The following is a 17,888-nucleotide window of genomic DNA, read 5'->3' on the forward strand; positions in this document are numbered from 1 at the left end:
CAGCAGCTGACAGCAGTTTGTTTTGCTTGTGTTAAGCTTCGTATTTATCATAGCATGAAAAGAGATGAGGTGTGTGTGTGTGTGTGTGTGTGTGTGTGTGTGTGTGTGTGTGTGTGCAATATAAACTGTCACAGAGGAAACACAATTTGCATTGTGAGCATGTTTGGATTACTTGTGTTTGCCTGAGTGTGTGAAAGAGCAGCACCAGACTCTTCCAGGTGTGTAGACTAATTGCTAACCACCTCATTAGTGTGTGTTTATGTGTGTGTGTTTACATGAGGATCATTATCCCGTAGTTACATTCACTGAGCCAGTAAATCTTGCGTTGCAGCGACTTGTTGTCAGAGAGGAAATGAATCCAGAGAGAGCAGCAGCAGCAGCAGTGGCGGGACTGTCAGTGATTTACTCAGCTTCAAACCTTCAGGAAAAGTCCTGGATTTGTATACAGTGTGTCTGATAGAAATTAGGTTAAGTCAATATGAAGAGACAGAGCCACTGTGGCTGAGCTAACAGAAACACTGTCATTGTGCTGCAGCTAAAGCCACACAGTGGATACAGTCACAAACAGATCTGGATATGATTAAATCCCCTTCTACCAATCTAATGAAGTATACAGCACTGCAGCTAGCACGCTCTTTTCACCTGAAGTGTGACACTCACTGTCTGTTGGCCGTGACAGGTGGCTCTGAAAAGTTTGTTGCAGCAACATGTGGTCGCAGTTACCATTCACAACCTCCTATAAACTCTGTGTTACTGCACTTCTCAGTTTGATTATAGTCAAATATTGTTTTGTTTGGTTTGTGGTGGTCTTATAATTTTTTTTAATTTAAACTTTTCTGCGTTTAAACAGGAAAACGGAGACAGTCAGGCATTATGTTTTCGGGTTGTCCATCTGTCCGTCCGTCCCATTCTCCTGAACACGATATATCAGTAACATCCTATGGGATCTGATTAGATTTTGGTGGTCAAAGGGCAAGGTTAGGTGACCTCACAAAACATGGTTTTGGCCTTGTGAACGCAACATCTAAGGAACATGTCGAGGGAATGTCCATTTGGACTCAAGGAAGAACTGATAAGAATTTGATGGTCAAAGGTCAAAGTTCAAGGTCACTGTGACCTCACAAAACATGTTTTTGGCCATAACTCACAAATTCAAACACTAATTATGATGCAATTTAACACGTCTTATGGGATACAATGATGAAGTGATGACATTTTATATCCAAAAGGTCAAAGGTCAGCTTCACTGTGACATCATAAAGCTCTGTAAAAACACTCAGGAAGTGGAGATTGTGACCATATTTCCTGCAACTTGGCTGGTTGGTGGAGGCATACAGCCATGAGGTGGTGATTCTAGTTTTAGAGTGTCCTAGTCGAGGGAGGCTGCAGCAGTGAGTTACAGACAAACAGCAAATACCAAACCACATGCAACAGGCAGCTGTAACATTTTGCTCGTGTGTCTCATGTAATTGTGCTTGCAGGGGGTCTGAGTGATCCCATAAAACATCTTCAGATCCACTAATGCAGAACATGTGGTATGTGCTTTCTGAATCTGACGACTTTTAGCACTGGTATGCACTAGTATAGTTGTATGCGTAGATCTATAATTTGAGTTGATAGTTACAGTAAAACTATAAATTGTTGTGCAATGATGTGTTGAAAGGCTGAAATATGTAATTTATGTGATTATTTGGTACAAAAGATCATAAAAAATGAATCCAGCTGTCCTCATCTGTAAATGATCAAACTACAAACTTTTTACAGCCACCTCCCGAGCCAACAGGTGGTTTTTGATGCTCAAAAAAATAGATTTTTGGTGGAGTATTCCTTTGAAGCAACCACTCGCTCAAACAGCTGCATTAGCTAAGAGCTGGATTGAGTAGAAAAGAACAAGAGATCCAGTCAGAGAGCTGCATGCTGAGGCTCACGAGGAACACACTTCAGCCGAGGAGATGGAAGAATGAAAGAAAAGAGCTTTTTCCTTTTTTTTTTTTTCCCCTTTTTTTTTCCTCCTCCGTCCAGCTGTTTCATTTCAGTCGGATCAATAATCATCCAGCCAAGCCAGGAGAGAAAAGGTGTGAGTGTGTCTGTGAGGTGAGAAAAAGGAGTTACAGGGTTTAAAAAGCCAGGACTGCTGTCTTATATGTGTTTCATATAATTTTCCTTATTGCAGTGTGTGTGTGTGTGTGTGTGTGTGTGTGTGTGTGTGTGTGTGTGTGTGTGTGTGTGTGTGTATGTGTGTGTGTGCAGTCATAAACATACAGTCAGTTTACAAATTCTGCAGAGGAACCTGTTGATTGTTGGTTCAGGGAGAGATTGGCAGGTGATGATGGAAAGAGTGAAAGGACCAGATCATCAGGTCTCATTCTTCCGGCTGCCCACCCCTTCCCTTCTTTCTCCTCCCTCTGTCACTCCACCCCCCCCACCCCCCCACCCCTTTTTTTTGGCTCATGGAAGTCGCTCTGCCGCTGCCTGAAAACAGGTGGTTTCCCTCCTGTAGGCAGGGGGGATGTGGAAGAGAAAGCTGCAGATCAGCAGGACTCGAGCCTCACGCAGGAACAGCACGGCTGTGTAAGTCCACACAACCACAGCGCAGGATGCCTGTCAATGCTGTTTCTAAATTTTTTTTATTTGGGCTGAATTATAGCAAAGGGTGTTTGTGTAAGGATGGAATCAGAGGGGATGAGTTTGTCTGAGCTGTGCAGGAAGTGAGGTGAGGCAGACTGGACTGGTTAGAAAGGCTAGAGCTGCTAGATGTTGTGATCTCTTGAACTTGCTTGTATCTTTGAACATATGCATGAATAAGCTTATGTTCTCAGACTATAGTTAATATATTGTTGATAATATGGTTTTTTGCATCTGTACTTGCAGCTTTTCTGCTAAAAAACATGTTTTAATTTAGTTTCTGTTTGGTGCCACTTTATAATAAGGCAGCCTTTATAAAGGGTTTATATTGGCTACATTAACCTCTTTGTGTTGTAATAACGTCTCATGTAAACTTCACAGAACCACGGTTAATGCTTTAAATTGAAGAAGACACTTGTACCATTAAATGTATTAGAACAAAATACTTAATTTAGTTGTCTTCATAAAAATTTAGGACATTGATTATAGATTAAAAAGCGATGACAGTAATGATCTATCGATTAACTGAACAAATAATTATAATATCTTCATAACTTTCAGCACAAGACTCTATATTACACTAGAATTTCATTAATTGGATCCAATTAACCATTGTCAATATTTTACCTATAATTAGATCTAAATTATCCCCAGGAAATTTTTGGGAAATTATGGAGCTGTAAAATACAGTGTTGCAGTTGCCCAAATGCTTTGCATCATATTTTCAAAACAGTCAATTGGAGAAGTTTTCTAAAGAATTCACGGGGATAATAACTGACTAATAAGTGACACATTAGTATGATTTATTAACCATTAATGAAACCATTATTTACAACTTATAAACCTGTATTTTCCCTGATGCTTTGCTCCATTTTTAGAAGATTAAAAAGAAGGTTTTTCTTTTTAAGCACAAACACTGTAAACAGAACATTTTACTGAAACCCTTGTTATCTATTTTATGACTTCTTCTACCTATTAAACCAGAGGTTTGTACCTCCAGGACCGAGGAGGTTAACCTCAGGTCATTCACATTCATCTGTTTATCAGTTCTTCTGTTTTTACGGCTGTTGACAATAGAGATTTTCCTCATGGTCAATTAGAATCAGAACGATCAATGCAGACAAATGCGATCAAAAATACAGGGAGTGTTCTGTGTTGTTGTCAGTTGTTGCAGGGTGTGAACAGGGTCTAAATCTCTGTACAGGGAGGTTTTGCTGTTTTCAGGGAATTTATCTCTAATTTAGTGGCTGAAAATGAAAATGTGTCCTCACTCTTCAGTGAATCTTTTGCACTGCCCTGCACATTGCATATTTCCCTACACATGTAGCTTGTACATGTGACAAATAAACCATTTAATCTTCCGATACATCTTCAGGTTTTGTTGTTGTTTCTGTGTCTTCAGCTGCAGAGTCTTGTATGAAACCAGAGCTCACTTACATATTTCAACTGTGAGGATAATATTGCAATAAAAGAGAATCTTAATGCTAAGATGCTTTTAGGGAAAGCAATCCAGATTGCAGCTTGATGTATAATCAATGTGTGTGGAGCTGGATCAGAGCAAACAGAGAAAAGCATCCAGCAGTTCAGTGTCTGTCAGTGAGAGAAGCCTCAACTGCAGCTTCAGCTTTCTGATTTAGTTGTTGTTGGTTCTGTTTTTTGCTTCATTTATAACATTTACAGGCACTAATTCTTTAACCTGTTGTTCTGTGTCTTTGTTAGCAGAAACAAACCACAGTAATGGTGCTCCACACGCTGGCGTTCCTCCTCCTTTTCTTGCAGCTTGATTTTCCGCTGCACATCAGATCTCAGTGTTGCTGTAATTTTCTCTAAAGACCAACGACATCCTGTACTTTATTAGTAACCTTTAGCTGCTCGCAGCCTCACATGTTGTAATATCCAGATTGATTTAGGTCAACCTGTCAGTCTCCATCTGTGCTGAAGGCAGTGACGGAGTCAATCAATCTCGCTTTAACACCTCACACTCTGCACGCCGGCCTCAAGGACTGGATGTGACTTGTGGTCAATATCTATGTTGTTGTTTTCTCCTGAAAAAGGCCTGAAGGAAGTCAGCAGCTGTAACAAAAATGTCTCTTTAAATGCTGGATTGTACATGATATTATCAAAATACAGTCATTCATCATAAATTAATGGATATGTTTGGTATTGCTATATATTTTTCTTATCATCAACAAATTCCATTAAAAAGACTAAAGCCAGAAATGAATGGATCCTTCTAACAAGTACAATGTGTGTATCCAGAGTCTGATATATCCTATCCCTCTGTGCCATAGACCTCCATTTTTTCCAAAAACACAAAATGTTTCTTCATCCACCGCTGAAAATAGTCCCCAACAAAGGAATAGCGACGTTAGCTTTGTTAGATTGGTCCAGATTGAAATATTTCAGAAACTACTGCATGGATTTTTTTTTTTCATTCATGTTCCCCAGAGGTTGAATTCTGGATGACCGACTTTTCCTTTAGAGCCACCATGAGGTTTACGTTTGTGGTATTAAATGAAACTTTTTCATGCTGACTCAAAGCACCGCTGTGTCTGAATACAACTTCACAGAGCTGCTAGTGTGACTCCTCATCATACTTGTTTTTAATACATTATATAGAAATTAATTAACAGGCTCGCTCATACTTTCATCCAATTCATCAAAATTAAGCAACTACTCACATTATCTGGTAGTTATTATCAGTTGAGAAACTGCACAGTTCCCCAGCATCATATTCTGCACTCCGCAGTCATTTACATGTGGTTCTCATCGATTTAAACTGTATTATATTTTGAGACCAGTAAGATACTGTATAGTGTTGACTGTCCAGCCCTTTGTGTATTATATATTAACTGTGTGAATGAGCTGTGTGACAGTGCAGATTTTGGATCATCCAACGGATTTTCTCAACCCATAAACAAAGGACAAGTTAAATCTCTCCAAGTGTGCCAGGTGCATGGTTTTCACTGGATGGTGATATTTTGTCCTGAGATTGATTTCTACACCAAACCCTCCTGAGGGGTCTTCAGGCTCTTTAATGTCAGATTTCCACATTTGTCGTTAAGCTTTCCCAGCTTGAGCCCAAGAAAAAAAAGAACCTTCTTGTTTTATGATTAGCTCCAGGCAGCAACTGCTATATTATTTATCATGTGCACAGAAATCCAGCAAGTTATGTAATTACACTGACTGAGTACCGTGTGTGTATTCTGCCCGGTTCCCACTGTAATAAATTATGTAATGTAGCAGTTTCCCCTCCTGCACTAACAGGCGTCTTCTCTCTTCTCTTCACAGGGCTGAAAAAACAGAAGTATTAAGTGAAGACCTGTTACAGGTACTAATGAACCTTCATCTAATGTGTGTGTTTCTCTCTGCGTTACAGAGAAATATCATTATTGGTGCAGAGTATTCAGTGTGCATGACTTTTTCAGATGGCTTTCTGAACTGCCTTCAGGCAACGTTAATGAGCGCTGAAATTGAACTTCTTTGTGAGACAAAGGGCTGAATGTCCCCGCTGATTGACTCGGGCTGCAGCGCTGTTAATTGGCCTGATTAATGACGCCCTCAGTGGCAGCAACATCAGTTCAACTGAGTTGGTTTAATAATCAAATGAGAGACAGGTAATGGTCTCACCAGCTGAGAACGACCTTGTTTATATATCAGCGTTTTTAGAGACAAACAGCTCTGACAGACGCCTGCAGCCTTCATCTTTTTTAATCAAACTCTGTTCCAGCTTCAGGCTTTAGGTGCCTGAATGTGCATGTCTCTGACTGCCAGCAGGGAAAGTGACATAACCTGTGCATTAGGAGTCTGTTTCAATGTATATGTGTGTCTTATCAATTTCTTATTGAGGCTTATTCTCTGTCTTTTCTTTCTTTCTTTCTTTCTTTCTTTCTTTCTTTCTTTCTTTCTTTCTTTCTGTGTGTGTGTGTTTTAGGTGGAGAAACGTCTGGAGCTGGTCAAGCAGGTTTCCCACAGCACACACAAGAAGTTGACTGCTTGTCTGCAGGGCCAGCAGGGAGTGGATGTTGACAAGAAGTCTGTCAGGTCGCCCTCGGTGAGAAGCATCACAGAGTCACAACCCAAACACACTTTAATAATAAGATTATTAATAACAATACTACTAATAAGAAAAAGAAGAAGAATAAAACTTTATTATACAGGACATTTAATCAAAAAGTTACAATACAATACATAATTAAAAAATAGCATCATTAAAACTATGAAAAAAGAGGGGACAATAAATAAATGACATAAAATTAACTGTAAATAAATAAATGAATAATAACAACAGTGTGAATGTGATAAAATATAGTAAAAGTTTCTACATAAAGACAAGTTTGAAAAGATGGTTTTAGGTTTTCTTTTAAAATTGGTAAGTGAGGTTTGTTTGAGGTTAAAAGAAGTCACTAACAAGGTTGGTGTTCAACAACTGATCCCAAATAAAATACTGAAGCACATAATTCACTTTAGCAATTTAATGATCAGGTGCAAAAAGTAACATTTCAACCATTAGTGTTTCGACTCTGAAGAAGATGCAGTGTCTCCGGTTCGCAGCTGGCTCGAAACAGAAAAAAAAAATACTGTATATATGTTCACACATTTATAAATATGAAAGATTCAGCCATGTGAACATGTCTGATTGTTCCTCGTGCACATTCAATCCCAAGCGTCATGTTCCAGCCTCAAGGTATCATAAGACGTTTACATTAACACTGCTCTGTCTCCCTTAAAGATTGACTAAAGTCATTGTGGGAAAGCTAGGAAATGTGTAAATGAAGTAGGAGCAGATGAAGCTGGAGGAAGAGAAGTGAGAACAGGAAGTATATTTTTGGATTCATTCCATGAAATGTGATGATAAAAGCAGGTTAATTACAAAGTATCTGATTGAGAATGGACTTTTCCCTCAGGTGCTTCAGGACTCTGTTTGCCTTTGTCTTCCTGCTCTGTTCTCAAATGTTCCCTGTGTTTAAGTGTGTTTTACTGTTTGTGTGATTCATTTAATTTGTTTAATTACAGTTTATCCAGTGTTGATTGACACGTTGAGCTGACGACGGCTGATTCATCGACTGTGTTTGTTTCTGTGCAGAAAAAACTTCCTCTCACAACACTAGCACAATGTATGGTGGACGGGGCGGCAGTGCTCGGAGACGAGTCTCTACTAGGGTGAGCAACACACACACACACACACACACACACACACACACACACACACACACACACACACACACACACACTCTCTCTTAGATACTGTAGCTGGACTTTAGTGCTGGAACAGAACCTGGATGTTGTGGCTGTTTAAATGGTAAATGTACTGCACTTATATATCATTTTCTAGCCTTAACACTCACAATACTTTTGGGCAATTTGGGGTTCAGTATCTTGCACTTCCGAATGTGGACTGTTGAGCTCGTTGGGTTACAGTCAGTTTAAAAGTCTATTGTTCCAGTCTGGTTGACACCTGGATGAGAATAAAAAGCGTGGAATGAATTTGTCTGCAGATAGAATCATCTGTTTGTTTTCTATTTCAGATAACTGAGATGTTTTATTTGCACATGTTGATGTCGAGCTATATTCATGGATGTGTTTATACCCACCTCTGCAGTGAATTACTCTGCATTACATCACCTTGCTGCATTAATTCACACACTACATGTATAACCATCACTGTTGTTTATTAGATTTTATTTCGAGAAACCGCATAAATATATAAACGTTGTATTTTGGCTGTGGCAGTGACAGCCTCAGAGACGCTCTTTGTTTGAAAAAATTCCCCCGACTGCTCCCTGATGTTTTCTGCTCCTGTCGACTGTTGCAGGAAAATGCTGAAGCTCTGCGGCGAGACGCAGGACAGGCTCGCTCAGGAGCTCATCCTGTTCGAGCTCACTACGGAGAGAGACGTCATCGAGCCGCTGTACGACCTCGCAGAGGTATGGAAATGACGGCACAACTGTCCCTGTGATTTGATGATATTTCATTTTGGAAGTTTGGATTTCCTTTGTTTTTTAATTAACTTTCCCAGTAGGTAAAAATATCAAAATTTTGCAGTGATGAAGAGCAGGTAACAGAAAAAAACAAGTCAAGTCTGGGAACTAAAACAAGTAAGAAAATAAATTGAGAAAGCACCTGCATCTGTCTAATGTTTGATATACTGGACATGAGACTCTGATTAGTCTGAAAATGAACCAGTAAACTAATCTTCATGAGATAGAAAACCAGAGTTAGAGCTGAGGTTTACCTCAACAGGTGCAAAGCATCTGACAATACTGAATTTGTTCCTCATCCTCGTTCACATCAACAAACAAACAACCTCTGTGCTCTGTCCTCTCAGGTGGAAATCCCAAACATCCAGAAACAAAGGAAACACTTAGCAAAGCTGGTCCTGGACATGGACTCTGCACGCACACGGTGAGTCTGTTACTTTTTTTGTGTGTGTGAGAAACAGACTTAACTGTGATCAGAGAAGAAACTCCATCTCCTGTGAATGGACCGGTCCTGAAGCTTCCCACTGAGGATTTGATTGCACATAGTGAAGTTGTGTGGATTAGTTCAAACTCCTCATGCTGCAGTCTCCTGCTCAGTCTGAAAACCTGACTTAAAGTTTGTGTGATTTGATGTGGGGATGAATGATGTACTTATCCTTAGTCAGTATATTACCTGCAGTAGATTCGGGACGACGCCCTCCCAGTTTGGAGAAGCAGCAGGAGCAGTGGCACAGAGGCTGAGTAATGTACCGCTGTGGACGGGAAGAAAATTATTTTATCTACCTAAAAAATGCCCACCTAAAAAACCAATATCAGTTTGGGTATAGGCTTTATTTTGAATATTTTCACTGCTTTGATTTGTCGTCAAATAGCCCTTTATGGCTCAAACGGCTGATCTGCAGCATAATACAGTATGTGATGTCATCATCATTGCATTCTATATAAAAAGGTTGGATGGTCCTCTCTCTCCCTTCTTGAAAAACTTAATATCTTGTATCCATGTTAGTTTGGTCCACTGGACCACATGACACCAAGACTAATGACTGGCTGATGCTCCATGTCCCTCGAGTTCATACTGATCTTGGAAGATCTACTTTTGGCTTTGTTGCACCTTCCACCTGGAACTCACTACAAAGTACTTTAAAAATGAATTCGTTAGTACCTCTTGGTCATTTTAGATTCTTAATCTCTGACCTTTTAATTTTTGTTTGTACCTGTTTTCATTTATTATCGTCATTACATTGTTAATTGTATTTATGTGTTTGTTTTAATTGAATTTCTTTTTTAACTGGTATTTCTATCTACTCGACATCATTGTAAATGAGGGCTTTACCCTCAATGATTTCGGGTTTAAATAAAAACATATATGTAGATGAGCTTATGCATAGGAATACAGAAGTTCAGCGGTTGAGAGAATGTAGTCCCAAAAGAAAGGGTTGTTTGACTTTAAAGCCAGATTTAGCCTATTTTATTCTTTTTCCTGCATATCTGTGTCCAATAGTTGTTGAGATATTTCACTCAAGACTACAAATTTAAACTTTGTGGTGGCGCGACATGAAAAAGTCAGAGGACAAAATTTGTATTAATTATAAAAACTTAAGGTGAAAAAAAAATACCTGTCATTTTAGATGAAAGTTGTGGCTGCATCAATTGTTGTCCCCGAATCTAACACTCGAGCAGACATGTGAAAACCTCTCAGCAACCTTGAATTGCTGGAGTCATCGTGTCGGTTACAGATTCTCCTCCCCGTCCAATCAGAAAGTGTATTGTCTGATCTCTGAAACATACAATCACCACACTTTTCTTTGTGCTGATTCACGGTCATCTCAGTGCCATTATGAGCAGCGACAGGGGAGAAATGTGATTTTCCTCACTGCAGTCCAGTCTGCAAGTTTTTTTGTTTTTTTTTGTGACCCAAATCTGAGACTATTTCTCCCATCATGCCACTGTGTGCTGAGCTCCTCTGGCAGCGCTACATATTATCTCCACTCAGACTGTTCAGACACACAACTCAGACAGAAAGTCTGACAGACAGAGAGAGAAGAGGAGAGTCTGACAGGGAGAATCAGAGTAGAAAACAGATTAAGTTGAATGAATGAGGATGTATAGATAGAGTCAAGTGTTAGCATTTTGTCAGGCGAAGTCTTGAGTAATCCAGTAGCTTTTCAAAAAACTGGGTTTTGTTTGCCATGAGTCATTTTTTTAAAGTAGCTGTCAGGTTGTGTTGTCAGTGATTATTTCTCTCTGGGACAAAAAGTCTTGACGCTGCTGAAGGCAAATGAAAATGTCTGATAAGTTTAACGGGCTGCCGACGTTCTCGTCGTTTTCTCTGTTTATTCTGTCCATCCACAAAGCAAACTGACAAAGCGATGTTCTTCTGTTCTCAGGTATTATCAGTCCACTAAGTCTTCAGGGTTGTCCAGCAACCTGCAGCCGACAGGAGCCAAGGCCGACCACCTCAGGGAAGAGATGGAGGAGGCAGCCAACCGCATGGAGATCTGTCGAGTTAGTGCTCACTTCTACTCTCAACTGTGTGGCAGTTATGTCTCTCAGGCACAAATAAGGACTGAGTGATATTAGGTCTCTCACAACCGTCTTCTTTGTCGTAACACACTCTAGAAAATACTAAAAGAAAGAAAGAAATTATTACGGTATCCCTCAGTAAAGTCACTGACGAATGTGGTCAGCTATGTTGTTTGTTGCTGTGGCGATGGAAGTCATGTTTTCAGCCCAGCTTTCTGTTTGTCAGTTAATTAGGATTTGTACAGAACTACACAACAGACTTCAATAAAATGTTGTGAATACCTGACTATGTTTTGGTGCAGATAGCGCCACTGTTAGGCCATTTATAAAGCACTTAAGACCCCGTTTACACCAAGTCACTTCATGCATCCGAGGTGGATCTGTTAGAATTGAAATCCAGTTCCTTGAGCCACCTTCAGATGAATTTACATCTTGTGTTTGTGTAATCTCTCTTTATGATAACAGCAGCTAAGGTTACACTAAAATGACACAGAAATTGACTGTTGTTTTCTGTCTCATTGAAACAAGGAAAAATGGTTTCAGCCATTTCTACACATATGGTCAAATAAGAAGCGCACCAAACTACTTTACTGCTGATCTGATCCCTGATCAATTCAACCACTGAATGATCTGTGTAGATTGAACTTTTGTGTCACACACTTGTTCATTAATTTGACTCATTCATGCATTTGCGTTTGTGTTAGCTTGTGGATAATTTTTAGTTAACACAAGCTGAACTACTGTTGTTTCCTACTAAAGTGCTAAAGTGCAGAAGAAGGAAAAGCAAAGATGGATGTGATCAAGCCAGCAAGTGTAAATGAAAGTGCCTTGGATGTTATCCGGTTAGGAGAATGAAAACGCTTTGATTTTTAACTCAGTTTCACATTTCTTCCATGTGGCCTCGTTTATATACTTTGCCATAATTCTTTTACACATTAATGGAACTGAAACTAAATTTAAACGACACATGTAAATATCAACTCCTGCAAAAATAGTTTCCTTTCACCTGGAGGTGGCACTAAAGCAGGTGATAGATTAATTTTGGTTTAAGTCCATGCAGATTAAATACATTCTATTCTTGCAATAATAATTCATTCAGAGGATTGTGCAGCCATGTTGGATGTGTGTGCACTTCTGCTTCTATATTCTATATTTTTGACTCTTTATAACCTTTTTCACAGCAGATTTGTCACAGCAGGAGACTCACAGGTGTTACTAATAACATTAACTACGGCTCAGCTACATTAAATGTCCCAGTGAGCCAGTCTGCACAATACAGGCCCTGGAGCTAACAGCTGTCATTAATGTAATTAACGACACCTGCGCTTTTTCTCTTCTTAAAAGTCTAAATTTTCATATGTGACTTTTCTTATTCTTCAAATATTTTTTCTTCTCCCACCAGGACCAGTTATCAGCAGACATGTACAGTTTTGTGGCCAAAGAAATTGACTATGCAAGCTACTTCCAGACAGTAAGTACTGCATCTCTGCAGACTGAGGCACGAGGGAAGACACAAAAATATTCCACTTGTCCATCACAGACTCTCTCTCTCTCTGACTAGCTGATAGAAGTCCAGGCTGAGTACCACAGGAAGTCATTAGAGCTGCTTCAGAGTGTTCTGCCCCAGATCAAAGCTCATCAGGGTGAGTCTGACACCAACACACACACACACACACACACACACACACACACACACACACACACACACACACACACACACACTCCTGCTGCGGTCAGTTTTGTGATTCTAACCCCTCAATGTGCTGAAGTTCATATCATGATGAGAACATGTCCATGTGTTGGTTTGCACATGTTTGTGGTCGCCTGTGAACAGTTATGGGGTTGGAAATGAGCTGTTTTAATTACACAGTGGTCACTAAATTAGCTGGTATGTTTATGTATAAATCCTCAGCACAAGTGAAAGCTTTCCTTCTTGATCACATCAAAAGTATTTTTCTATGACATTAAATATTTGTGAATCAATAAGCAACTGTCAGGCAGCAATCGCAGAACCCACAGAGAGGAATTTAGTGAAAGCCACTCATCTTTTCTCATTAATTTAATGTCAATTTTTAAGTTCTGTTCATTTCAAGGTCATTCAACTTAAAATTTAGTTTTTATATTCAGACCATGTTAGAAGTATAAACATGAGTTGTTCTAAATTGAAGTGTTTTGACTTGAAATGAGGAGTTATTGATTAAATAAAATCCTACTTAAACCCATAAGAAATGCACAGACAAAAACACACATTTCAAACAACCAGTATCATTGTGACTATGGCAGATAACGGTGTGTTCATGTGCTGTGGGGCCACATTGTTTATAGGGAATCGCTGAGTAAGACAACAGGTTTTTGTGGCCTTCAGGTTCACACTGAAAATATAGTTTCTGTTTGTTGAGGTCACTTTGTGCAACCTGAGAGAAAATTCCTCGAAACACTGAGCATCAGTGAAATGTAACGGCATCCCAACAGCAGAGTGTTGCTGTATTTTGTGCATCTGTGTGAGTGTAACACAGTGTGTTTGTGTTTCGACAGAGACCTGGGTGGAGAAACCATGCTATGGGAAACCATTAGAGGAGCACTTAGCGCTCAGCGGGAGAGATATTGCCTTTCCCATCGAGGCCTGTGTCACCATGCTGCTGGAGTGTGGTATGCAGGAGGAGGTCAGACACACAGCATCTGTCCTGATGGCTTTCACACAACACACACACACACACACGCAGTAAACAAAGCTACTCATGAGACAGGTGGTGCCACCAAGATGAAGTCGCTCTTAATTACTGAAGGGGAAATGGTATCTAACAAGGTCTAGGCTACAGTTTGATTTTCACACAGCAGTTTGTCTTCACTGTTTAATTTATGTGTGAAGGTAAGAAATCCCTTAACAATGAGAAATCAGTTCAATGAGCGGTTCACTGGAACCAGTGCAGCTTTAATTACTCGGCATTATGAATGAGTTCTTTCCAGTCTCATTTGGTCTTTGTTAAACATCCTGGATGATGTTTGGCACTGTGGTGCAGAACAGGGCAGAGAAAGATTTGTCTAATTTTGTGTTAATTCAATCCAGTTAATCCTGAACCTCAGAAGTTTCAGAGGCAAATTTGTGTGGAAGGTAAAAGGAATTCATTCCTGATGTTAAAGGAAAAACACACTGACCTTTGGGGATGAATGAGCTGCTGCTGACTCAGCTGTTCATTCAGCTGCAGTTTTACAGTTGTGATGTAGGTCTGGTTTCAGAAATGCAGGGGACACAGAGTAACCAAGTGAATACAGTTTAATTTATATACATAACATTCAGGAACAAGTTGGGGCTCATTGTTCATTGACAACTAAAGACTTAGAAATATAATGTAAACAGTTGTATTATTATTATTGAAATATAACTCTACTTAAAATGACATGTATTACTGATAGAGGCTTGATACGTAAAGGGTCAGTCCACCAATAGAAGGATCAGGTTACTCGTAATAAGGAGCTACTACTACTAGTACTCTGACTGTGAAAAAAGTTGCATCATGTCTTCTGTGGCCCAGCAGGAGCTTCTTAAAGTCTCTTGAGAGTCCTAGGACTTTAGCAAAGTGAATAGCAAAATTGTTGGATGTTGAAATTGTGCATCTTAACTAAAAAAAAAAAAAAAACAAGGCTAAAAGAAAACAACACTTTTATTCAGTCTTTTATTGTTTCATTGATGTATGATTTATGGCCATTAATGACAACTTTCTGCCCTCAAATTCTCACTCTGGTTGAAACATTGTCGGCCATTTCCATGTAGAATGAAAGAAGAATGTAGTAGTGGGGGGGTAGTTCTTCATTCTTTTAAGCTGTGTATAACCACAACAAGCTCCACCATGTCATCCCCAGTGGAATTTACACCTCCAGTTATCAGTAATCTGTAGTGTAAAGTACATTCACTCAAGTACTTTACTTGAGTAATTTCATTTGATGCTGCTTTATACTTATACTGGCAAATATTGCACTTGCTGCAGTTACAAGCGATTTGAGGATTCAAATTATTAAAACTGAATATAATCAACTGATAAACGTGATGTATTATTATAGTTAAGTTACCCACTAGAATTTTGATTGCAGTATTTCTACACTCTGGTATTGCCAGTTTTACTTCAGTGGTAGATCTGAGTACTTCTCTTGCCACTGTCACTGATCAGTTATCCCTCTTTAGTTTCAAGAATTCCAGCTGTTGACTGCTGCTGTGGGTGTGAAATGACCCCAGTGTGTGTGTGTGTGTGTGTGTGTGTGTGTGTATCTCTCTGACCGGTGTCGTCCTTGTCTTGTGGATCAGGGTTTGTTCAGAATCGCCCCCTCTGCCTCCAAACTGAAGAAGCTGAAGGCGTCTTTGGACTGCGGGGTGTTAGACGTCCAGGAGTACTCTGCAGACCCGCACGCCATCGCAGGTGAGCCATCGACAAACACTGCCTGAACTTCCCCTTCCCCTCCTCCTGCTTGCACCTAATCTGTTTCCATGACCACTTATTACCATCACCTAGAAGGTGCCTTACATGGGTGGATTTATAAGCTGGCACCCGCCGCTAGCTCGTTAGGGATCTTACTCCTGTAAATTCCTGGCAAACTCTATTATGTCCATGTGTTACTGAGACGTCTGCCCTCCGCTTTGGGAATAAACGTCTTAATTAAGCTGCCAAATGATCTGCAGAGAAGAACTCACTAATATTTTTTTAATCCCTTTGACTATTTGTTTTTATTTCTCCTGCACGTATTATTGATTCCTCTGCTGCTGTCATTCATGAATTTTCTGGTAAAGGTTAATTTGAAGGTCTTATGTAAGAGCCACACAGGAGAGTTAAAAGATTACTTTAGACTTGATTAGGATTCAGTTCAGTTCTCTAGCGGCTACAAGACAAGTTTCTGTCCATTCTTCTCCTCTTTATTGTGTTTCTTTTTCACTCCAAAACATGTCTAGTAATAAATTCCAAATATAACTGGGATTAGTCTCAGACATATTCTTCATCTTGTGCCAAAAAGAAAGATGTTTTCTTGGCATCTTTTTGTTGCTGTCTCTGATTTGCCTTTAAATCCGACCTGTGACTGACGACAAAAGAAAGAGAAGCTTTCAGGCTTTTATGATGCTGTGACTGATCTTTCTTTTAATTCGACTGCTGCATAATGCTGTTGTCAAATCAAAACCTTATATCTCAAATATAACAACTATTCATATATTCTAGCTTAAGAAAACAACACATGGTTGAAATTGTTGGGCCGTAAAAGAAAAATTAGTCGAGGGGATACTGCATGTTAATGAAGAAGCTCTCTGGTACATTCAAATGCCTCCAGTGTCATTAAAACAAGAATTGGTCATCAAAACTGATTCAGTCAAAGAAAATTAATAACCTGTCATCTCTGTGGTATATTGTTTTCCAGTATAATTGTTTTTACACAGGGAATAGAATAAATGGATAAAGTCTCTGAATACAAATATGTAATAATGAAGTAAAATGTGGCTCTTATGGCAAAACATTTAAGGAGGCACTTAACAGCAATGATTGTTTATTAAGAACTGAGGGTTGTTGATGCAACAGTACATCCAGACCTAAGTGGATAAACTCATTTTCTCTCTTTTTTTCTTTTTTTTTATTTTTTTATGTTTTTTCATTTGCGTCAATAACAATAATTTACTTTATTTTCTGTTTTTGAGTTGCTGTTTTTTTTTTCTGTACTTTTTTTTGTTTTTGTTTGTTTGTTTGTAAGGTTTTGGGATGTAATATCTGACTGACAGTCATTTGTCTTCATGCAAAAGCCAGTTGCACAAACAGATTTGTTGTATGTGTTGTTTCCTCATACTTGGACTTCTCTCTTAGGCACAATTCACAAATACAAATTCACGAGTCATATACAGATGGTGTAAAAAGAAAATACTCATTTGAAATGAATAAATGGCTTCATCTGAATTAATTTTGAGTTTAAATATGAAATTAATTCAATTAAAATATACAGAAAACAAACTTGATGCTAAATTAATGTTCTGTTCACCATGTGGTTTTTATCATCTTGCCAATTTACTGAGAAGCCTTTTAGATTTAATGAGAGTGCTGCTTTTATGACATGCCATTGGCAGCTGTACTATTAATGTGACGCTTTATTGACTGCTATATTTGTTATCTTTCTGATTTCCGACACCTGAAGCTCTCTTTAAATCTTCTGTGACAATTTTCTGAATAAAACTTACCCACAAATAAAGTGGACCAGATAGCGTCATATGGCACCGTTAATCATTTGCTGTCGTTTTGTCCCAGTGACCCAGTTAGGACGACTGACTGACTGAATAAACAGGTCTGGATCTCTTTGTTTTAACCCTGATGAAGGTCATATCTGGTCGGTTTTTAAATTGTTTCTTGAAGAATCCATGTAACTAACAAAACTCCACATCTTAAATCTGTTAGACTATTAGTTTATTTAACAGGGAACATGCAGTACATAACCAGAGTTAGCTGTATATCTAATTTACATCTTGGCAGGAAGATGTTAAAAACAAAGGTACAAAACAAACAATTAATAAAATAAAATGCAAAATACATTACATAGTCTCCATATTGAAAAGCTCCTCCTGTTCAGCTGAACAAACGTGGAGATTCAGTATTTCTTCCCATCAGGAACAACACAGTATGTCACATTATTAAATATCAAGTCAGTTACTCAGCAGTGTTCACTGGAGCGTGCGGAGGAAGAGAGATGAATCCTAGTCGAGGCCATATCCCTCTCTAATGATGCCATGTTAAAGTGAGT

General features: G+C 39.1%; 1 protein-coding gene across 2 annotated transcripts in view; it reads left to right on the forward strand.

The window, feature by feature from the left end:
• The window catches only part of LOC111655426 (rho GTPase-activating protein 44-like), an 83,634-nt gene that overhangs the window by 43,132 nt on the left and 22,614 nt on the right, over nucleotides 1–17,888 (forward strand). For both annotated transcript variants that reach the window (XM_087174119.1, XM_087174120.1), the window contains exons 2-11: nucleotides 5,917–5,956; nucleotides 6,560–6,679; nucleotides 7,712–7,788; nucleotides 8,441–8,552; nucleotides 8,954–9,030; nucleotides 10,994–11,111; nucleotides 12,532–12,600; nucleotides 12,691–12,772; nucleotides 13,665–13,792; nucleotides 15,430–15,541. In XM_087174119.1, the coding sequence (XP_087030245.1) occupies nucleotides 5,917–5,956; nucleotides 6,560–6,679; nucleotides 7,712–7,788; nucleotides 8,441–8,552; nucleotides 8,954–9,030; nucleotides 10,994–11,111; nucleotides 12,532–12,600; nucleotides 12,691–12,772; nucleotides 13,665–13,792; nucleotides 15,430–15,541 (935 nt within the window). The remainder of the gene's footprint in view (nucleotides 1–5,916; nucleotides 5,957–6,559; nucleotides 6,680–7,711; nucleotides 7,789–8,440; nucleotides 8,553–8,953; nucleotides 9,031–10,993; nucleotides 11,112–12,531; nucleotides 12,601–12,690; nucleotides 12,773–13,664; nucleotides 13,793–15,429; nucleotides 15,542–17,888) is intronic.

The sequence above is a fragment of the Seriola lalandi genome, unplaced genomic scaffold, assembly GCF_002814215.2.
Source record: "Seriola lalandi dorsalis isolate HSWRI2012SDOR001 ecotype SW California unplaced genomic scaffold, Sedor1 jcf7180002054317, whole genome shotgun sequence".
In the NCBI taxonomy this organism is placed as follows: Eukaryota; Metazoa; Chordata; class Actinopteri; order Carangiformes; family Carangidae; genus Seriola; species Seriola lalandi.